The sequence below is a fragment of the Silurus aristotelis genome, assembly GCF_946808225.1.
Source record: "Silurus aristotelis genome assembly, chromosome: 13".
Classification (NCBI taxonomy): Eukaryota; Metazoa; Chordata; class Actinopteri; order Siluriformes; family Siluridae; genus Silurus; species Silurus aristotelis.
The window spans coordinates 19,145,165-19,169,065 of record NC_139586.1 but is presented as its reverse complement, the minus strand read 5'-3'; the positions used below and the strand labels follow the sequence as shown (position 1 = coordinate 19,169,065).

Sequence of the window (23,901 nt, the reverse complement as noted above, 5' to 3'; positions counted from 1 at the left end):
ACCCAAATTATTATTATGTAGTTGAATAAAAATTTAAGACATGTTGAGAAGTAAAATATTCACAAAATGAAAATACTCAGGTAAGGTATAGGTACTAAATAAAATGTCATTTAAAATTAACTTAAGAAAAAGTACAGTAACAAATTAGAAAATCCTCTGTTACTGTCCACTCCTGCAATAACCCCTATGTTAGCATGCAGAATAAATATCTACTTGCTTTAAATTCAAGTTTTTAGTAAAGAAACATAAACAAAGAATGCAATGAGTCCTCTTTTTTTAATACTTTCCCACTGTGACACTGACAAAGACATTTACAGAATGCTTACAGAGTGCTTGACTATGTTGAGGATAAGACACTTTTCTTTTGTTACATTGACAGCTATTTTTAATTCAATTAATTATTAGGATTTGATTATATGATGCATATAATCTAGAATATAGATAAATATAGAAATAATTATGTATTAAAATGAGTGCTATAATTTTAATCTTTTTATTATTTGTCTTGCATCTGAAACTGGAACTATTGTACTTCTGATTTAGAAAACTCATGAACCTAAAATATTCTGCTTAATAAATTCAAAAATACAACATGTATTCATTATGGGATAGGCATGAATTCATAAACAACATCATAGTGCCAAATTCAATGTGCGGACTGGGACTCGCAGCAAAAAGATGCATTCACCATTTTTGATCGCTGAAATGACGTTCCTCATAACGTTCCCAGTAAATGTTTCGTGCAGTTGTGTATCAAAAGATAACATCCCATTTACCCATTACCCTCTCGAGTTGTAAATTGCATACAACTGACTTTTCTGCGACAAGTCTCAGCGCAGACATGACACCCCATTTCCACACAAGCAGCTATTCATCGTCGACGATTAGATTCTCCAATAGCAACAAACTCAATCCTGAGGCGTAATTGGAAGGAAAGTGAAAAGCTTTTTGTTGCCTGTGGGACGCACGCGAATCTGGTTTGCTGGTAATGAGAGAGTTACTAAATGAGTCATCACGCTCTGTGCAAAGGAAATGATTTCAGACGGACCAAAAGTGGATCGCCTGAAATAGTGTCAGTGCCTACTCACTACAGTCTGGAGGGCTTCTAACTAGCTGTGTACCCGGGAATACAGTACACCCTCAATTAAATCATAATAATACTCCTATTATTCCTATTTTTATTTCACAAAACACAATGATGGGTGATACTATATCATAGCAGATAGTGACCTGCATAAAAACAAGACAAAGTCTTTGACTTGATTAAATCCACACATACTGTAGAATATATGGACAAAAGTTTGTAAACACCTTACCACAAGATCCATTCGTGACAATTTAAATGTCCCAATCAACATATGGTCCCAATTTATTGTTATAATAATCTCCACTTTTCTGGGAAGATGTTCCATTGGAAGTTTGTTTGTAGAGATTTGTGCTCGTTCAGCCACAAAGGTGTTAGTAAGTCAGATAGTGGTGTAGAATGTGGAGGTCTGGAGTGCAGTCATTGTTCCAATTCATCAAAAGGTGTTCAGTAGTGTTGAGATCCAAGGTCTATAGCATGTCACTCAATATCCTTTATTGCAAACAATTTACTCATGGAGCTCACTTTGTGCACAGGTGCATAGTCATGTTGGAACAGGTTTAGTTCTTCTAGTTCAAAGGAAACTTAATGCTACCACATACAAAGACATACTATATACAGTAACATTGTGGTAACATTTTGGGGGAAAAAACACGTGACTGGAAAAGGCAGGTGTGCCAATACTTTGGTCTATATAGTGTATGGCTTAAAATATTTAAATTGATCTTTTTAATATCTAAGTACTAGAAAATGTGAACAAAAAATCTCACATTTTTGAAAAAAATAATTTAGTACATCCTCTAATTCACAACACCTTGAAAAAATGCTAATGTTGCACTAGCTTATTTTAACTCACTGAATGATGAAATAATTTGTAAAGCATGCAAGCAAAATGCATTCTTACTGGAAAATTAGTCTCATTACAATATGTGAGATATTGAAGACATTCATTCATTCATTTTCTCCCGCTTATCTGTAATTCGGGTCCAAGCAGGCCCCCGCCTTCGACTGCTGCCCAATCCTCACAGCACCGTCCCTTACGGTCCCTCCTGCAGGTGGTGAGCCCACGGGAAGTGATATTGAAGACAAAAAATAAAAACTATTATGTCTGTGGCAAGAGTTAGAAATATGTATTGGAGGGAAATAGTCACAAAAAGTCTATAAAATGTGTATAAAGTGTAATTTTGCATCGTTACACAATTTATCATTGTTCTATGGAGTAAAAAAATGAAAGCTTGAGGAAGACGTGGTAAATGACCTAAACTTGCAGACTCCCAACTTTACTCATTAGCTTGAACAAGTTGTATTACTGTACACAGTATTTCTCATTAATAATCAACAGAAAAATGAAAACAATCACAAACACCTTTACTATTTTCATCCTTTTTAACCCAGAAAGAAATATTCTGGTTTAGCAGAAAAAAAATTTATGCAAATGTTTTTAGTAAGTTGTCTCATTTTATGGGACTAATCACGTAATTTATACATTTACATGCTGAATATTTCACATGTACTATTTCCAGCCAACATGATTTATTGTTCACGTGATATATCACAAATACTGAAATAGTGAATTTTAGTTTTTTTTCATGATTAATCTTTTACTTCCTTTTACTTGATTTTCACAGATTCTTTTATTTTTTTCATTTTGTAATGTTTTTGTTTTTTTAAAACAAATGATAACTATTTATATATTTGATATTTGTTTTTTTTCCCGTAAGGCCAGAGTCTGAAGCTCTCGCACAGGTTTCCATTTGCTAGCACCTGACTGCCACATAAATCAGCCGACTCCAGCCGAGGAGCAGAGAATCAGCCCCATTCTATAGCTGCAACAAAATGAGTTTAATTTAAGCTCAGAATAAATTGCATACTTTAGATAACTGGTCCGAACAGCATCTGCTGTGAACGATCATGTTTGATGCACTCTCCTCAGTTTTTCTCCCTCTCCTGGGAGGTGCCATATTCATATTGATTTTGTGATACTGCGTGTGTTGTTTGTCTTCATATCGTAAAAGCCAATAAATTGTTCGCAAAGAAATAATGGCAAAGGCCATTAAAAGAATGGCAGCCATTTAGAGGAAAAGCCTTTCAAGACAGGAAGAGCTGGCCGTATATCGTCCAGGAATTGTAAAATCAATTCAAAATGATCAGCAAGAATATGAAAGTATGAAGACAGAATTGACCTTCCTCAGAGGTAAAGTGAGCATGAGCTACATCTCACATTTCAATGCACTTCAAGTGTTAGGGTGAGGACTTCATTATGCTTTAAATCCCTATGAGGTTGAGGTTTGAACAGGATGCTGTTTTTGAAAAAAACCCACAAATCCTCATGAATTCAATTTTGAGCTTACATTATTGTACAGCAACAGTTACATGGGATACATAAATTTGTTCAGCACACAGAGACAGCACCACCTACAGGGGTTTAAAGGTATCTTACAGTGTGTGTGTGTGTGTGTGTGTGTGTGTGTGTGTGTGTGTGTGTGTGTGTGTGTGTGTGTGTGTGTGCGTGCGCGTGTGCGTGTGTGTGTATGTGTATGTGTTTATATATATATATATATATATATATATATATATATATATATATATATATATATATATATATATATATGTGTGTGTGTGTGTGTGTGTGTGTGTGTGTGTGTGTGTGTGTGTGTGTGTGTGTGTTAGGGCTGGCAATTAAATAATATATTAAATTGATTAATCGCATGATTATCATGAGTTAACTCGTGATTAATCACAACTAAATCACATATTTTTATCTTTTCTAAATGTACCTTAAATTAATACTTTTCAAGTTTTTAATACTCTAAATAACATGGGCACGGACAAATATGGATGCTTTATGCAAATGTATGTTTATGCAGTAAAGCTATACTCAACATGAAGACAAAATATACATGTAAATGTTGGTTTACATTGAACTGCATCTATACTACTATTGGTATTACAAGTGTTTCATATGCTTTATATGTACAGTACACACACCATAATTTACTCATTTTTATTATTTAAAATGAAGTCATTAATAAAAATTCTAAATTGTAGGTTGTCCAAACGCATGATTGGCAGAGTGTAACTAAAAGGCTAATCCACAGGTTTCCTCTGTAAGACGAGCACGTTATTCCTCAGTGAGCCTCACCATTTATCAATCGTAGACAGTGAATCACGGAACATCTTCACCTAACGCTGCGAGAGCACACCCGGATTCCATTAACCTGGCTGAGATACAGGAGCACATTACAGCCATGATTAACTACCCTGTAATCTGTGAGTTCCCACTCGTCTTCTAATAAGCCTGTAAGGCTCAATATAGCGTTAACAGAAGCCACCAACACCTCATACTCTCATGCTTTTGTATTATTCAGGAGACTTCTGATGAATATGCTCCATCCCATTAAAGCTATGAGCAAAAGCATTGATTGACCCGCCACATTCCCATGCTGTATGAATGTCATAAAGGGGTGAAATTGTCAAGTGAAAACATCATCACCCAATGATTTCTGGGTGAGAAATAAAACTCTATATCTGTTTTTGACTATTTATCTGCAAGAAAATGACACAAGTGGGTGGCATCATAAAACAATAATCATCAGAAAAAATATACATATACATATATATATATATATATATACAGTATGTTTTTCCAGACCTGATCTAAAGAAGGCAGCATGTGTCAGAAAGATATAACCAGAAGAAAATTGGTGGTGATAAAAAGTCAGGATCATGTTCAGGAGATGGTAAAGGTGTGATCCATAACAGTTATTAAACAGATTATATCACATTCAAATAGGAAAATAAAAACATTCAAATAATCATTGCTACTATTCATATTTATATTGAGTAATGCTGTTGTATGCTTTAAAGTAGTATAGTATATAGTGATTGGTATACTTCTTGATTTCAAACCATTTAAGGAAGCTGAGGAGTTTTAAACTTTGGTCAATCTAGTTGCTTTGGTCTCCTGTTCAGAGCAGCATCTGAAAACTCAATTCTCTTTTATTTTTATAGCAGTTTTAGCAACATTTTGTGTCCTTTTGTGCTTAACCATACAGTGACATATTGAACATATTTGACATAATCTCACCTAACTGCAAATAATCAATGTTGAGTAACCACATTTCCACTGGTGAGTTGACCATCTGATTTGCTTTAGTTTTTATGCTTCAGTTTGTAGATTTAGAAAAATGTGATTGCAGTCTCATTATTGCAGAAGGTCAGTCATATGACCTGAATGATTTAAACTTTTGACCAGGAGTCCTAAAAGCTATAAAAAATAAAAAAATAAACACTTTTTATTACCAAATCTGTCTGGCATGAAATTTCCCATGTATGAAATGTCAAAAAACAGCATCCTCAATGCTTTTGAATACTCAACACAAAACAACCACCACTTAACCACACCCCACTCTTTACTATGATGGATAGCCTTTTAGAGTTAAACATTTTTGGTGAGGTATAGTATCATATTTTTTACTATTTAATTTAGCCTCATCGTCAGATATTACTATTATAAAAATCCTGTTTAAGTTAAAATTGGGACGTGACAGGAGGTCATCAGTGTGTTCTTTATTTTTTTAATAATAATTCATTTATTCTTTGTCAGTAACCTCTTTATTCTGATCAGAATTGTGCTGAATATGGATCCAATCTGGGTAGAAGGTAATGCACAATGGCTGAGACACTTAAGGGTAATATTTCAAAGCCTGTCTTTCTACTGTTGATGGGAGAGAACCAGAGAATCAGGAGGAAACTCATGTAGACACAAAAATACCATTAAAAAACTCCACATAGACAGTTCTTGATAAATACTGGGTAAAAAAGCAGAAAGTCTGATCCACTGATGTTCATCTTTTGATCCTTAACTTAACAATGTCTTTAGTGTATAGCAAAAACAAAAAATATAGCTTTGCTATTCCTACATTTTTGAAGGGAAATTTAAATGATCAATTACTTTAACAAACATTATTGTTTGTGTAATTACGTTTCATTAATGAATTCTTATTCATTTACTGGTCATAATGAAGTAATGGGATAACAAACCTAGATACAAACAGTAAATATACAAAAAAATGTAAACTCCTGAGGGAATATGCTTTGTATTGATTCTTTCTCTACTACCTCACAGTGAAAGGTACCAAGTCAAACTTTTCTTTAAATTCACAAATATCAGACACCTAACTATAGTTGATGAAGGTGTGAGATCTGGGTCATGGCACCAAGTTCTCAGAAATGTGCCATAGATGATTCAGTAAACAGGAGATTGGTGAAAGAATCTTCATATCAGCTTTTTAACAAATGAAGCATAACTTTAGAAAGGTTTTCCCCAACTCAAATATAAACCTTGAGAATCCCAAAGGAGAATAAAGAGATAAAGGTAAGTGGCAGTGAAAAAAAAAAAGAAGGTCTATTTCCACCTTTGTGTGTGTGTGTGTGTGTGTGTGTGTGTGTGTGTGTGTGTGTGTGTGTGTGTGTGTGTGTGTGTGTGTGTGTGTGTGTGTGTGTGTGTGTGTGTGTGTGTGTGTGTGCTATTACCTCTGACCTTGGTGTTTTCAGTCACACTGACATACCATACCAAAACGAAATGAGAAAGCCATCATGTTTATAGACATCCCAGGTACAAACCTGTCATGCATTATATGAAATATGATGTTAGCTAATGGTCTTGCTAAATAAATCATATAGAACATAATATAATGTTACACACATTCATATAGCAGATTCAGCTTTAACTTAAAAGTTTAATTTAAAAAGTCCATGAATTAAGTTAATGGATTTAAGCAAAAAGGGGAATGGTGGCTCCAGCGGTTAAGGCGCTGGGTTGCCGATCGGAAGGTCTGGGGTTCGAGCCCCGGTATCGCCAGGCTGCCACCCTTGGACCCTTGAGCAAGGCCCTTAACCCTCTATGCTCCGGGGGTCCCTTACGAGGGAAATATCAAGGTCCGTGATGTCGGAGTGACGTGGGGCCTCCTTCCCGTGGGCTCACCACCTGCAGAGGGGCCTTAAGGGACGGTGCTGTGAGGATTGGGCAGCAGTCAAAGGCGGGGTATGCCTGCTTAGACTGCTGCCCCCGCGACCCGAATTACGGATAAGCGGGAGAAAATGAATGAGTGAAAGGATTTAAGCAAAAATTATAGATGCTGAGAATAAAAAAAGAGAGAATAGAATTAAAACTATCAAGGTTTATATTATTATTTATTATATTATTTATTTCAGCATAAACTGCATGGCATTGCAGGAACACAATTAGTAAAACCACCCAACCTTGGATCATTTATAGATAATACAATGGCAGCAACCTAGCAATAAGGCATTATCCACTTCAGGAGAGCCGATTAAAGGGTATGAAGATTATATTCTAACTCTGCTGCTGATATATAAGTCAGAGATCAGATTGAAGTTTTCAAGCTAAACTATGAGAATATTGCATGATCCATGCATGGGTTTTTTTCCAGAATCTGGCAGAACAGTTGCACTCTGACAAAACTTTCTGACTCAGAAGCAGGAAGTATTTTCGAGGACCTTGTGGTGCTCCTGCTTGGTGACCTACTTTTCTTCTACTTTTCTCATGAGGAGCCTCGCACACAGTGGCCATATGGCTCATCCAAGGGAAAGCTGCGTCCACAGATTGCAAGCTCTGAACTATATCTTGGTGAAGATCTCCTTAGGCTAAAATTATGCTTCCTTCACCCTAGGGAATAATGTGTGCAAGTATGATCTCTGTTCACGGGTCTTGATGAGGTGAGCATGTTCAAATACACTGCTTTTTGTGAATCTCCATATTTAGGCAGAATATTAAAATCCATAATCTATATAAAATATCTAAATCTATATAGCTCACAGCAAGCATATAGCTCACAGCAAGCAAATAGCTCACAGCAAGCATGTGCTACATAAGCAGATAAAGGAGCTTTGAGGTGTGTGTGTGTATGTGTGTAGATGATTACGGACATAATTCAGGAGTTTGATCAGGAAACATTTTCGGAGACGCACTTAGACCCTGTTACCTCCTACTGTGAATAACTAATTTAATTCCCAACTAAACCATTTCTGTCTATTCAAATAAATGTTTTTTTCTTCTTCTTTTTTTTAAATGCAGGTTTCTGCTGATCTTTGCCCTCAAACTGTTTATTCTGAGTCTCATGCTGGTGTGAAAAGGCTTCTTTTTAAAGTGTGATGAGGCAGAGAACACAGTTCCTTGCATGAACATTATGCACATTTTTTTTTAAATGAGAAATAGATATTGAAATGAAACATCTGCAGCAGTGGACATTAGTTTCTGTTTTAACATAGCATTCGATCACATCAGGCTTTTTTATTTTATTATGCTCTAATGGGCAGCATATTTAAGCTAACACTTGGTTTTTAGCTTATTGCCACTGTATAAATCTACTTAATGCATTAGCTTGTTTTATGTTTGTTCCCCCGGTACTTCCAAGCAAACTTAAAGACGCTGGTCTAATGAGTTCCCCTGAGACACAAAGTAGACAAATATGGGATAAAATGTCTATAGTACTTCTGAAGCTGGAATGTAAACAGGGAGATGTGATGGTAAAGTCACACCCAATGATTTCTTGCCATAATAATCTAAGTGGGGAAAAATATTAATCTGTATCCATAGACAATGACATTATATGCTTGCATTTATCATTTTTTTGTCCTCTTCATTGTTTATAAGAACACATATACCTAAGCAGTTTTCCTTTGTCGAGTAACAAGATACATAAATCATAGCTAATATCACTTTTACATAATATGAAACTGGAAAAAAAAGGGTTGTGTTTCCAAATCATAAATATTGTTAACACTTTGCTCAGCATTGTTGGGGTCAGAGAATGTTTTACTTCTGTGTTAGATATCTAAACTCACTCATTTCCGCAAAACAGTCCTTATGCAGGGGTTAAGGTTTAGGATTTTTTGCATTAAAGTTAGGTGTAAGGTTTAGGGTTAGAATTCAGGGATCAAAGTTAAGGTTTAGATTTAGGTTTTAATGTTCAAGACTAGGGTTTAGGTTTCAGAATTATGGTTTAGAGTTAGTTCTAGAGTTACGGTTTAAAGTTAGGGTTTAAGGTTAGGGCTTAGAGCTCATAGTTAGGGTTTAGGGTTAGGTATATGTATTAGAGTTAGGGTTTAGGGCTGGGTGTAGGGTTTAGAGTTAGGGGTTAACATTTAAATTTAGCTACCATTTCACATGAACATTGCTTTCATTCATCATAGAGCTCAATTATAAACTTTATTTTATTGTTCTTCTTTTTGTGTTCCTTAAAGTTAAAAGTTCAATCCTTTTTTCAGTTTAACAAACCAGTTGTTAAAAGCATTGCTCTGATTTTTAGAGCTATGTATGTGACATAAAATTTTTTATTTGAATTCCTTGTTACTCTGACAAGCGATATACCTGCCTATGGCATTTTGTTCATTTTGTTAAATATACACTGGATTAAAGCAGGCAGATTCCCTGACTTTTACATGAACTATTCAGCTCTCTGGCTGGAGTTACTTATGACATCTGGCGCCAACCAGTTTTTAAGAAATGCTAATTCAGAATCATCAGAATCATTCTCTTATAAACTTCCACCGATAACTGATACAGCAAGCCTGTTATGAAAAGCTTCATCAAGAAAACCCCCATTCATATGTACAGTCTTCATGAAACAAGCCTGACATCAGACATTAAATGAAATGAAAGCAGAAAGCTTTTTGACTCAGTGGGGTTGATGAGAAGCGAGAGCACTGGAACATTATTAAAAGGGACATCAGAGAGTGTTTTTCATTGCTGGTATGACCAGTGGTGCAGTTCCTTCCCAGTGGACCCTATTAAACGTAATTGAAGTATCAGCTGTGTTGGCTTGGAGTTTGGGCTATCACAAATTCTTGTGCAATGATGTAGTGCATTAGAAAGAAAATCGACGTTTCAGAAAGACTGTAGGTTACTTGAAATGATTGGAAAAAATTATAAACATACAATGCTTTCAAGGTTTCCGTTTTATGAACTCACAAAACTAACACAACAAGCACTGTTTAATTGAAACAATTGCGTACTTATGTAAAGGTATGTTTTAATTTCTTTTAAATTTGCAGAACTTTAAATTTATTGAATAAATAAGTATGTTTTATAGGTATGTTTTCGTGTTTCTACTTTTATGCTGTATGGCTATATGTTGTATGCTGTATGTTATGAAAATTGTTTCAAAGATTTAGTCTATTACAGTTCCGATTATTTTTGGAATTATTTATGATGTCAATGGAAAATAAGTAGTACATTTATTTAACATTTTATTATATTATTACCCATTGAACTAATGTGAAATTGACTAGCTAAGAATACAAAACTTCTAGCTAAATCAACAACCCCAAATCCAAAAAAATTTTAATAAACCCATTATTCAAAATATAACATAGAAAACATAAAAAAAATAAAAAAAATAAAAACAACAGTAAATTGAGGAAATGTACCATTTAAGGAAAGAATATAGTAATTTTTAATTTTGAACATCTTAAAAAAAACAGGGGCAAAAAAGGCTGGAAAATTCCGATTCATTTTTATTTGTATAGTGCTTTTAATGGACTCTAAAGTTCATTAATGGTAAGTGTTTCTAAAAAAAAAAACCCAAAAAAACGGTAAGAAGAACATTGTGCAGCTAATAAGGTTAATTGGCAACAGGTCAGTAACATGACTGGGTATAAAAAGAGCATCTTAGGCAAAGTCCCTGACAGATAATGTTGGGCAGAGGTTCACCAATTTGCAAAAAACTCTATCTACACATTGTGGAACCATTTCAGCATAACATTTCTAAACATAAAATTGTAAAGACTTTTTATCTACAGAACATAATATCATTAAACGTTTCTGAGAATCTAAAGGCATCTCTGTGCACAAGGGGCAAGAACAAAAATCAGTGTTGGAAGCCACTCCTCAGTAAAAGGCACATAACCACCCATCTGGAGTTTGTCAAAAGGCAGCAGACAGACTCTCAGGCCATAAGAAACAAAAATTTAGCTCTATTACCTGAATGCCAAGCATGGTGTCTGGAGGAAACCAGGCACCCCTCAATACCTGGCCAATACCATCCCTACAGTAAAGCATGGTGGTGGCAGCATCATGCTGTGGACATGTTTTTCAGTTTTAGAAACTGGGAGACTAGTCAGGCTCGATGCAAAGATGAATGCAGCAATGTACAGAGACATTCTTGATGAAAAACTGCTCCAGAGCACTCTGGAACTAAGACTTGAGCGACAGTTTATCTTCCAACAGGACAACGACCCTAAGCTCACAGCCAAAATAACAAAGGAGTGGCAATGGGAAAATTCTGTGAATGTCCTTGAGTGGCCCAGCCAGAGCCCAGATTTGAACCTGATTAAACATCTCTTGAGAGATCTGAAAATGGCTGTGCACCAACGCTCCCCATCCCACCTGATAGAGCTTGAGAGGTTCTACAAAGAAGAATAGGAGAAACTACCCAAAAATAGGTGTGCCAAGCTTGTAGCATCAAACTCAAAAAGACTTGATGCTGTAATTGATGCCAAAAGTGCATCAACAAAGTATTGAACAAAGGCTGTGAATACTGTGCATGTATTTTGTTTTTTATTTGTAATAAATTTGTAAAGATTTTAAACACACTCCTTTCACGTTGTCATTATGGGGTTATGTTTGTAGAATTCTGAGGAAAATAATTGAATCCATTTTGGAATGAAGCTGTAACATTTAAAAATGTGAAAAAAGTGAAGCACTGTGAATACTTTCCAGATGCACTGTGTCCCAGCACTGATTGTGCTTTACTTTGACAGTTTTGAGTTTTAGAGATTTGAACTCAAACTCCCAGCACTGCCAAGTTGTTCAGTTGGATAAATGGTATAATGTCGTGTAATAAATGCTGGACAGATGCAGGTTCAGGCAGATTTAATAAACAGGCAATAGGTACAGAGTCAGCTGGCTGGTCAGAATCAATAATTGACAACGAACAAACATTATACAAAGGCTTGGTGAACAACAGCCACAGAAGCAACTGCGCATATTACTTTGCAGTGAGCTGAATAAATAAAAGTCCTTTTAACCTGTGGCTGTGAGTGAGCATGTAATTGGAAACAGGTGTGACTGATAAGAACAAGGGTAATTTTAGACGTGGGAGTGCAAGTGTGTATTGAGAATTAGGATCCAGGGTGGCCATGTTTGATGGGAAACATAAATGTTTTTAGCTTTCATATCTGCTGTAACTTGGACTATCCTGAATCTGAAGCTAATCCTGAGAATCTTTATCTACAGGACTAATACTGGGAGTGAGGAAGGATCTCTTAGTGGAATGATTTTAATTATGATCAAATAACAATAGTTACTGTAGCGGCATAAATGTTAAAAAAATATGAACAACTTTTTAAACTGGTTACTATTTATTTACTAATCTGTTGTTTACAGCTTCATTTTCTTCTGAGAGTAATTAGTAACAGTGATCAGTAGTGCCTCTAGTGGATAGAAGTAGGAAATTCCTGAAACACACAGCTTTGTCTATTTAAGAAAGGCAATAAAGTCATGTCTAAAGGAGAAAAAGAGGAGAGCCAAGGAGGCAGTTAATGGATGTGGTGAGGAAAGACATGCAGGTAGTTGGGTTGAAAGAGGCAGATGTAGAGGACAGGGGGGTATGGAGACGGATGATCCGCTGTGGCGACCCCTAACAGGAGAAGCCAAAGGAAGAAGAAGAAAAAGAAGAGGAAAATCATGTCTGAAGTTGTGGTGAGATGTGTAATGGTGTATTGCTTTTCTTTACAGCTTACTTGTATTGTAATTATTTGAGCTTTCTTGTACAAATCACAACAGAACTAGAACTTCTAATCAACATTCAGGAGGGTTAACTTTATAATGTGCTGTTTATAATGTCCAGTGATCAAGTCTTTTTTAATCAAAAATGGTAATATTCTAGAATCAAATCTGTTCTGCAGTGGCTGTAATGGAGCACAGATAACTACATTCTTGTCTGTCTAAAGGATGTGTTTACTGTGCAGAAAACTAAGTCCACTCAGCTTTCATAATTTAATGTCGTTCTTTGACTCCTGAACAAGTTCACTTTACAGTACCTGCGCTCGAGATGGACCGTTACCGTAGCAACAGGTTTTACAGAACAGTTGGCCGATGCTCTCTCCTCTACAGAGCCAGCAGCTGCTGACACACACCAGGCACACAGACTTAGCTGGAACAAGCACTGTATACTCACACCAAGTACACAGACAGGGCCCTAGAACAAGCCCTTTACACACACAGAGCACACAGGCAGAGCTGGAACTGGCAATGAAATTCACAAACATTTGGGCAATGCAGCATCTCATTCTACTGTCTCTACAACACAACCTTCAGGTTTGCAGCTCTACAACAGCAATTTATCAGCAGAAGAAATTTCAATACGTGGTATCGGTTCGCACATATTATTCTAAATTAAAATAATTTTCCAAAATTGCACTAGATGCATGCTGCTGCTCTTAAATGGCTCAACAGGGTTGAAAATAAAATATTTTTATTGACTTTTATGTAAATCATATTATTAGTACAGAATAAGTGGTAAATTATCACCTATGCTACTGGCACGAGGACATTAAGTTATAATACATAAACTGCATATTCACAGGAATTAGAATTTTTTCATATGTTGTTCATCTAATGTGGACTTCAATGTGGTCTGGCAATATCACAATAGCAATGAAAATAAAGACACAACAAGAGAGAGTTTGCTCTTTTGCTTCCCATGATCTTTCGAAAATCCTAATACAATTGTTAAACATGGGGCTTGTGGAACATTCCAGATGTTCAAATGCTTTATAGGGGTGAATGTGAATGTGGTTGAGTCAGTAATAGACTGAAACGTGTCTAGTATGTGTGTGTGTGTGTGTGTGTGTGTGTGTGTGTGTGTGTGTGTGTGTGTGTGTGTGTGTTATTATTATTTTCATAATATATATTGGATGAATACTAAAAGACTTTTTGTAGTATTTTAAGGTGAATTGTATTGTGGTCAGGGATGAGAGGAAATGTTAAATGCTGTAGAAGATACACCGACCAGGCATAACCTTATGACCACCAATCAGGCATAACATTATGACCACCTGCCAAATATTGTGTTGGTCCCCCTTTTGCTGGCAAAACAGTCCCGACCCATCGAGCATTAACACCAGTAACTTCTTCAGTGATCCTTGGCTGCACCTGTTGCCAGTTCACCACTGTTTCTTCTTTGGACCACTTTTGATAAATACTGACTACTGTAGATGCTACTAGATTCTGCTACTACCCCAAAAGAGCTGCAGTTTTGGAGATGCCTAAACCCAGTGGTTTGTAAAGGTCTCTTGTTTTTATTTTATACACACTTGTAAAATGTAATATCGTTGGAATATTCCGTGGAATCGCCCATGTAAGTTAAAACACCCAGAGATAATGGACAAAATGAAGTCAGTGTGGTGTTTTGTGCACCAAGTCTATTAAATTCTGCTACTGAAAAGATATCAGATCCTACATTTTGCTCCTTTATGACTAAATTTGAGAGGTGGTTCAATGCTCACTGATTAAAAGGTTAGATGTCTGATCAGAAGCTCATGAAATCCCTGCCCCAACCAAGAAGGCCTTTAACTGGTCAGTTTTTATAAATGAGATAAGAGCATCTGCCAAATGCTGTAAATGTAAATTCTAAACCAGGAAGGTTGTAGCTCAGAGGTTAAGGCATTGGACTTTGGATTAAAAGGTCATAGGTTCAAATCCGAAGACCACCAAGGTGCTACTGCTGGGCCCTTGAGCAAGGACCTTAACCCTCAACTGCTTAGTTGTAAGTCGCTGGATAACGGCGTCTGCTGAATGCTGTAAATGTTACTGGTTCCTTTGTCATTTTATTAGCTAGCTTTCCGTAAACTGCATATTAGTAGACTAATAATATATGACTCCTGCTATATGTATATATGTATATGTACTATTTTAAGGGTAATTGTGTTAAAATGTAGATCAATGAAGTACTTTTATGTAAACAGAGCTAATCTTCAAACTTTCTGATACCACTGCGTATGTCTTCTGCTTTTCACTCTGTATATTTCATTGCCTTTAATTATCAGTGCAAAACCTATAAATATTATTCTACACATTCACTTACACATACAAATGTGATCCTCTTGCCTAAAGCCTGCAGCTTCCTGAACTAAACTTGTATTTACTGTCTGTCCACTGTCCAGAAATGATTGTATTATGGGTCCAAATTTTGTTGGAAATCTATTCCATGGACACAGAGTAGTGTAATTGATCAGAATGATAACACTTTTGTGGCCAAAGAACACCAAACATAAAGATTAATGATGAAAATAATAACCGTTAATCTGTGATGTGACATGTGATATACTGTACCATTACCCTGTGTCACATTAACTCGGTTCTCAATGTGACGCTCATTAAATAATTCAATGGAGGCCACAAATTTAATATGATTTTCCCACATGCTCAAAACTTTAGTATCCTGAAATAGCAAATCAGCTCATGAAAAAATAACCATCGTGTCATGAGGTATTCCAGAGTACAACCTTCAGCTTGAACTGGACTGTACACACCAAAACTGAGTCTAATTAAAGTTTATCACTTTCATATAATTTAGAGCATGAACAATTGATTTAAAGAAGGATTTTATAGAATTATTATAAAGGTATATGCAATTAAAGTAAAGAGAGAATCACAGCAATTCATTATCGGTTTTTAATTATTTTAAGGGCAATATTATATTTTTGCCCCCAAAAAAGAGTCAATGATAAATAAAGTCTTTTTACAAAATAGTGAAACATATTTTTAAAAAAAAACATCTGCTTTTTCTTATACAGTTTCACAAATTATATACAGTCTTAGTTTTGTCCCTTTACACAATTCAGCAAGAAAACAATACTGTACCTTCAAGTACTGAATATTTCTTACTTTGTTTTTGTTTGTATTACCAAAAGGTTTGCACTCCTGAGAAAATGCTGCATTGTACTTTAGTGCATTTTAGTAATTAGTTAACGCTACACAATCTGACTTTGATGAGCAATTATAAATACTTTGCCTGATTTTGTGTTTTTCCTGTTTGATCCCACACAAAAGTGCTGCCAGAACTTAAACTGCCTACGTTCTCAATTTTATAAGGCTATAAAGGGAAAAAAAAAGTATTTCCCTTTTTGTGTACAAGGACCATTTTCTCCTATCAGAGTGCAGTTCTTGAGCCATATACACACACATACATTGGTATATGACCATTCTTCATGATAAACAGCACAGTACTCTTTGTCACCTCCTGTTGGGTCGATTCATTCAGTGCAAGCGAGTGCTAGCTGAAACAAACCAAAAGCAACAGCTTGACTGTGCTTGAGGCACAGACATTAAGTCAATGTGTAACTTATGAAGAATGGATCCAATCAAAGCCTACAAAAGCTGATTAAATGAACCCATTTGACTGAAATGTATCTGTGTAAAACATTTCGGTGTATTATTTAAGAAGAAAATAAAAACATGATGTAAATAAAAGTGGTTGTGGCGATTGTTAGGCTCTGTGCCTAGTGGTGTGAATGTGAAGTTGATGCAGTTTTTAGTGAATGTTGCAATTTTCTGTGCACACACACACACACACACATACACACACACACTCCCTGTCCAGCAGGTCATTTCATTTATTTAATTTCTACAATATTTACAGTTGGACTTTTTTTAGTCTTGTTTTCCCAGAAATGCGTCTAGAATGTCAGCAGGACCTCCACAGTATTTAATATCACACGGTGTGATACGTCATAATGTAAGTTATACCAGTTGGTGATAATCCCAGTATATTAGATCTCTGTAATAGTCTTGGATTAATAATGTCTACGCTGATTGTCACCGGAGGTCTATAAAGTGCCTTATTGAATTCAAATCTCTTCTCGTGAACTTTTTGGTGTAATTACACACAATAGGTTTGACTGCTTGAAATAAATAAAAGGGAGTATTGTTTGAATGTTTGAATCCTTTTTGTATTTTGCCTTCCAGGATATATATATATATATATATATATATATATATATATATTTCTGGGGCGCTATTCATATCGTGGTCAGACTGCTGAAGTGTGAGTGTGTAACATCCAGAGGGGATTCACTTTGCGAATTGCACATACAGAAACATGTCCCGCGTGTACGTGACACATATGCAGGACGTGGAAATATTTCAGGGCAAATTCAGTCCAATTAGCGTGCCGGAGCGTGCCAGGGACACGGCGTGGGCACTTTGGCAGGCATCCTGCACTGAGTTACATTCAGCCGCTGCAGATAGCTTAGAGAACGAGGAAGTTACGAGTTGCGAAGGCCAAATCAGCAGAAGAAAATCTCTCCTTCCAGCGGAGGCTCTGTCAGTGGCAGCAGATGGGATTCTGGAGAAAAGGACAGAGGTGACCTTTATAGACATTGTAAAAAAGAATGCTTTAGCATTAAACCTATAGATATTTCTGTAACGATCAAATGCCACTGGTTAAACTGGGAAACAAATGTCTCTTCTCTTTATGTGTTTCTCTTTATCTTTAACATTTGAACCTTATACGGTATTATTTGTAATGTACAATTGCATCTTTGCACTCCTATAATACGTGTATTGTATATACATAAGTTAAGATTTATTTATATACATTGCTATTTGCTCTTCTGGTCAGATGCTAACTGCATTTCATTGGCTCTTTACTGTACTCTGCACAATGACAAATTTGAATCTTATCTAATCTAATCTAAAAAAAAAAAATGGTTTGGTTGACTTCCTGGGTCTTTACATATTTTTATATCCACAGTATTTCAGTAAGGGGATTGGGGACGGAAATGTTGATTAAATTAACTTACAAAACTCATTTCTCATTTTTGCTCCCAATTTTATTTTCTCATTGTAATGATTCCTTGTAAGAAGATGCACTAAATAATGAGAATAAAATAGTGAATTGTAATTAAAGTATTACTATTCATTATAATGCCAAAATTCCTTCAAATAATAATGACCTGTACAAACTCTGTGTTTTTACACTGCAGCATGGTGTTTGATTTGACATAACTTTTTACCACTAACGGCTTCCAAACAACATAACAAGGAAAAATATACTGTATGGAGTGCATGGATTCATGTTTCTTCAAGGTTAAACAAGCACTACATAACATACAGGTCCATACATTCTTCTGTTTTAGAGGGAAAAACAAATACTTTGTAATGTACCTTTGGTATATTCTACATTAAGGATTTAAAACCTTTGCCTTTATATAATGAAACTGGAAAATATGTAGTTTCTTACAATATATAGTAAAGAATAAATTCACTTATTGACTTGTAGCAGTATGCGATATATTTTATTTAATTAAATATAGCTTTTTAATTAAAATGCTTGCAATGTTTTATAATATTATTATTTAATTTGCTTTATAATTATGTACAGGTTATTATTAGTACACTGCGTAACATCGAAATGGACCTTATCATAATGAAATCATTTACAGCACATTTTTAGTGTTGATAAAAGGTTTATGTGAAATTGTTCCCAAGACCAGGTATAATTATGATAAATACTGTAAAAGTTTGGTAGAAATTGTTACCAAGTTTTGATCCTTTTGAAAGTGCCTTCCAAGATTACCTTCAATATTATGTATTTTTTATATATTGGTTTATGATGTAATTAGCTTTTTGTTTAACATGGTTCCATAGCACAAGATTCTATTCTGCTTCTGTTATGTTGCTCTAACATTCCCTCCATCTGTATACACTCCTCAAATATGTGAATAGCTTCTGAGGCTGTTTTCCCATAAATAATAAGATAAACATTCGACTTTTTATTGCTGCACTGTGTAAGCAGATGGTTTGCATCAATAAGATGTTGATTATTATGTGGTGAACAGAACATGTGGGTTAATCAGATGATTTATACTCTATCAGTCTCTATCAGTCTCTATCAGTCTGGCTCATTTACCGGATTAACAATGTTACCTGCTTCCTGAGTGGGCTTGCTCTTGCTTTTCTTTTTCTTCTTGTCTTTCTTCTCTTTTGGCCTGGTGAGCTGCAGAAGGCGGTTGGGGATCTGTTTCTGCCCCTCCGCACTCACGGCTTTAGGAGCAAAAGGATTGAAGGCGTTGAGGTTTCGGCCTTTCTGTTTGGAGTCTATTCTGGAGAGAGAATTTTTTTTTGTACTGCTGGACTGCTCGCCTTCGTCCTTCTCCTGCTTCTTCTCTTGCTCCAAAGAGCTGCTGCTCGGAATGTTTAATGAGTCCTCGGACGTGCTTGAGAGAGTCCGGCTCAGCCGCTTCTAGAACACATGCAACCCAAAATAATCACAATCCGTTCTTTTGGCCTGTTGGTGTGTTTCCATGACTGTGTGTCATACGTGTTTTATGCAAATTATTTCTATATTATTTATATATATATATTAGTGTGTGAATTATATTAACATTTTAAAATGTATCATGAGTAATTCATTGCAGGTTATAAAATATTTGCAATATTCACATGAAATGTTGCATTATTTTTCTTAGCATGCTGGGAAAAATTGAAAAATTAACTGAATCACATAACAGTATCACACACAGTGTTATACAAAAAATTATTTTCATATTTTCTGTTTAGTTTCAGATAACAGCATGTAGTGTGTGTTATTATTCCACTTATACCACAGTATTTCCCCAATGATTAATGGTGTGGAATTTCTGAGAGACAATTTAATTCTTATTCACCAACCTTGCTATTCACTGTTCCTCTCTCTCTCTCTCTCTCTCTCTCTCTCTCTCTCTCTCTCTCTCTCTCTCAGCTTGTCAATTCACAAAGTAACCGTAAAGCATGAACTCCTCTGTCCCAAAATTTTTCCTGTCATCAATTTTGCAAAGCACCATGGCTGTTGCAAAGTGTTTGTCTCCTAACATAAAAATGCTGCTACATTAATGATTATCGTTTAGTGTTTTAAACAGCACGTTCTTAAAAATTCATTTATTACTAAATTACGTGGAACATCTGCCATACACGTTTTTGTTTATAAGCAGTTACTAATAAACGATTAATGCATTAGAACAAATAAATTATTATCATACTATTGTACATGGTTCCAATTTTAACATTATTCTAGATTGAAAGTTAACGTCGTCATGCTATTAGCACGGATCATAGCTAATCACATGATGTGCATTTGATAATTCTGTGCAAAAAAAAAACGCTGTTCTTCATCTACAATGAAAAGCAGCCATCGTCATCATCTTGTAAAAATACTGGACTCATAATGGTAGTGTTTTATTTGTTATCTTCATTAAAGTAATTTTTTTACAGTGACGTGCTAAATGTTTAGTGTCAGTTTTCCAAAAACTTGATACTACATAAATCATAAAGTATATGTAACATATTGGAAATCACTCTTAATGAGTTTTTTTTATTATGGGTGATTTCAGAGAAGCCAGTTAAATAAATCTATATAAATCAAATGAAGATGTGGAAGATTAACCTTTGCTTGCAATGAACTGATCTAGAAACTGAAAGCTGCTGACTCTCTTACTAACTTCTTAATTGCAATATGTAGAAGGTACAATGTAACTAACACTTTTTTCAACAAGGGTTGTTTTTCGATTTGGTGTGTAGGCTCACCTCCTTCTCCCTGAGCTGTTCCAGCATCTCCATCTCTCTCTGCATCTGCTCCTTCTCTCTCTCCAGCCTCCTCTGAGAGTCCCTGAGTCTTTCCAGGTCTTTCTGGTAGTCCTCCTTTCTGGTCTGCAGCTCCCGCTGATCGTCCTCTATCTCGGAGCGCCTCCTCTGCGCCTCCTCCTCTTTGGTGTTAAGAAGATGCTCTCGGTTGCTCAGATCTCTGTTTCGTGTCTCCCATTCCCTCTCCCTGCGCTTCCTCTCCTCAGCATGAGAGGCAGCTTCCTGGCGCTGGCGCTCTGCACTGCGCTGCTTCTCCTGCTCGACTAGAGATGGAGGCCGAGACGAGGGGCGTGAGGAGGGACGCTCGCTTAGAGCCTGACGCTGTTCCTCCAGAAAGGTGTCTTGCTGAACCACCACAGCCTGGAAAATACACAAACACGTAGAGCCGTTTTTTAATAAATCCGTCTTTATCTTTTTCAAAAGATTTTTTTGCAAAGCACCTGTATGATTTCTTTCAAAATGTCCTATTTGAACTTAATTACTTGTCGGGGTGAGATAGTGCTTGAGTGTGCAAAACTGCACTGCTTATATTTCATTTTAATATTAAATGTTTGTAAATTGAATGAAGCTTTAAATTAATCTGGTCCAAAGCCAAAATGTGAAGCCACTGATTGATTATGCACCGATAGTTGTTCAAGAGTAAAACAAAACCAATTAACTCAAAGTCGAAAAATAAGATGGCAGTAAACTATGAGGCATATTTAAAATTTTGAGCCAATAACTTATAAACATATCACATTGTAAAATTTTTATTTTTAATAAAAGGAGATGAATGATTGCAGGGAACACAGATACAATCTTTGCAGTATACTTGTTTATTTGTAATATATGTTAAAAAAAACTGTCTATTCAGGTAATATAAATGCTTTTTAAATATACATTTTAAAATGCTCATTTAGAAATTAAGTGGATGGATGGATGGATGGATGGATGGATGGATGGATGGATGGATGGATGGATGGATGGATGGATGGATGGATGGATGGATGGATGGATGGATGGATGGATGGATAGATAGATAGATAGATAGATAGATAGATAGATAGATAGATAGATAGATAGATAGATAGATAGATAGATAGATAGATAGATAGATAGATAGATAGATAGATAGATAGTGAACACACACCTGCAGTGAACTGAGGAGATCATGGAGATGTGTAACGCTGCTCAGGACCTGCTGTACAGACACAATCACATCACACGTTAATCCCACTGACATTCTCATGAGCACTGCTTCACACTCCACACTCCACGGCAGGTAGGAAAGGGGTCTTAACATCTCTTAATGTGTTTGCAAACACTGTGATCTCACTAATCACTGGGGCTGAAACAATTTTGTGTAAAAAAAAAAAAAGGTTTTTCTGTTATTACTCGGTCGAGACGCTTGTATTAAAACGTGCCATTTATTTTTTATATCAATATGATAGTTACTGTACACTTTAAAACTTAAAAAAAGGTCTACAAATAAAAGATTTTGATTAATCCTGTGATGGCTTGATTCAATTTCCTGATAAAGCCAAGGCAAGGCCAACACCAGAGCTAAACAAATAGCTAGCAGCTAAATCCAGCAGCTATTGACTACTGATAACACAGTTCATTGAGACTGAAGCATGTTCAGGGGCGTTACCTCTCTGTTCCTCTTCAGCACGAGCAGCAGGTTAGTGTTTCCTCCCTGTGAAGAAGACAAAGCAGAGAGTGGAGTCCAGCTGAGACACTTCTTTAATCAGCCTGACTCTAGAGCCAAGTGGCCATGAGCTCAGTGCTGTGCTGCTCATTACGAGCTCTAAACAGCCACGGTGCCTCCTACAGCCTTTTAACTGACACTTATTAACCTCCACACATACACTTATTCATAGGGCAGATGCACAGGACCACAAAATCATACCCAACTTGTTATCAAAAATATGATTAAATACTAGAGGAATGTATTTAAGTGAATGTATGAAAATTGCCCCTTAGGTGAAACAGCATTTATGAGTTGTTATCGCATTTTGTATTGCTTTCTACGGTCTGATTAGTTGAGTGTACATGATTATTTCTACACTATCAGCTCATTTACAGGAAAGCCGCATGCACATCTTTACAGTATAATCTAATCCAAATAATAAACAAATGTAAAAAAAAAAAAAAAAAAAAAGTATAATTGTTTTCTATAACGTTTCCACAACAGCCGGTTCTGACCTTTAATTTTAAGACTTTCAACTTTATTTTTTTTGGTCAAAGACACAGAAGATGCAGTTTTTAATTTTTGTTCAGTTGAGATGTTGTATAAGTCAATTAGTGTTGTATAAGAGAACTAAATCCCTTTGGGTCACACAGCTACTTAAAAGTAATAAATTTTTGGGTGTTAACAGTAACACCACATCAGTCACATGCTGATTCTTTTCCTATAAAATCGTTTCCAAACAAAATATGTTTCGACCAATATGATTTTAGACAAACTACATTTTGAACTCCATACCTTTTTTAGAATGCTGTCAGACTCTGTCCTCCTCAGGTCCTCGACCTCCTCTTTATCTCCATCTGTGGAGCCAGACATACATTAGACAAAGCTGGGATAGACTAAACATTTGGATGTAGATTCTATTACACCAAAGCTTTCAAACATAAAAATAAATGATCGTTATGTTCGTTTAGTAAAATTTCCCCACTGGTGAATATAATTAGCATAGAACTGCAGCAGACATGGCAACATTTTGTTGTTGCTGCTGTAAACAGGAGACAGCGATGCCAGCAACAACAGTGTAACTGCTTCAGTACAGATTTATTCAGTAAAGAATAAATCTGAATATTAGCTCTACTAATAAAAGCCATTCAAATGTTTACTAGAAACTTTTCATTAGATTCCTGTTGACATTTCAAAAAGAATAAAATATTGAATCAATAAAGATTAGAACAAAATGTTAATATAAAAAAACGCCCAAATAAGGCTTGTCTAATATATTTCTTATTCTAGAAATTTTCCACAGTATCAAAACACAAACATAAAACACGCCCTCACGTTTCGAGCTGTTCATCTGGTGGCTGTCGAAGCCTCCGAAAGTCTCGGATCTACGAGGCAGAAGCACAGGGGCCGTGGGCCCAGGATCAGTGGCCCCCTGCTGGTTTACGGCTCCTCCCAGACCACTGTGGACTAGTGTCTGCAACATCTCCACTACAGTACACA

At 35.9% G+C, this 23,901-nt stretch overlaps 1 protein-coding gene across 9 annotated transcripts in view; it reads right to left on the bottom strand.

Annotated features, from left to right (window-relative positions):
- Positions 1-15,771: 15,771 nt before the first annotated feature.
- LOC310735808 (A-kinase anchoring protein 13) overlaps positions 15,772-23,901 on the bottom strand; it is an 80,510-nt gene continuing 72,380 nt past the window's right edge. For 8 of the 9 annotated variants that reach the window (XM_083558909.1, XM_083558911.1, XM_083558916.1 and 5 more), the window contains 7 exons: positions 23,737-23,889; positions 23,197-23,258; positions 22,363-22,407; positions 21,862-21,912; positions 20,676-21,092; positions 19,041-19,356; positions 15,772-17,457 (listed from right to left, as the gene is read on the bottom strand). In XM_083558909.1, coding sequence (XP_083415035.1) covers positions 17,399-17,457; positions 19,041-19,356; positions 20,676-21,092; positions 21,862-21,912; positions 22,363-22,407; positions 23,197-23,258; positions 23,737-23,889 — 1,103 coding nt within the window. In that variant the 3' untranslated portion in view covers positions 15,772-17,398. The remainder of the gene's footprint in view (positions 17,458-19,040; positions 19,357-20,675; positions 21,093-21,861; positions 21,913-22,362; positions 22,408-23,196; positions 23,259-23,736; positions 23,890-23,901) is intronic. The other variant, XM_083558912.1, reaches the window with a different exon arrangement.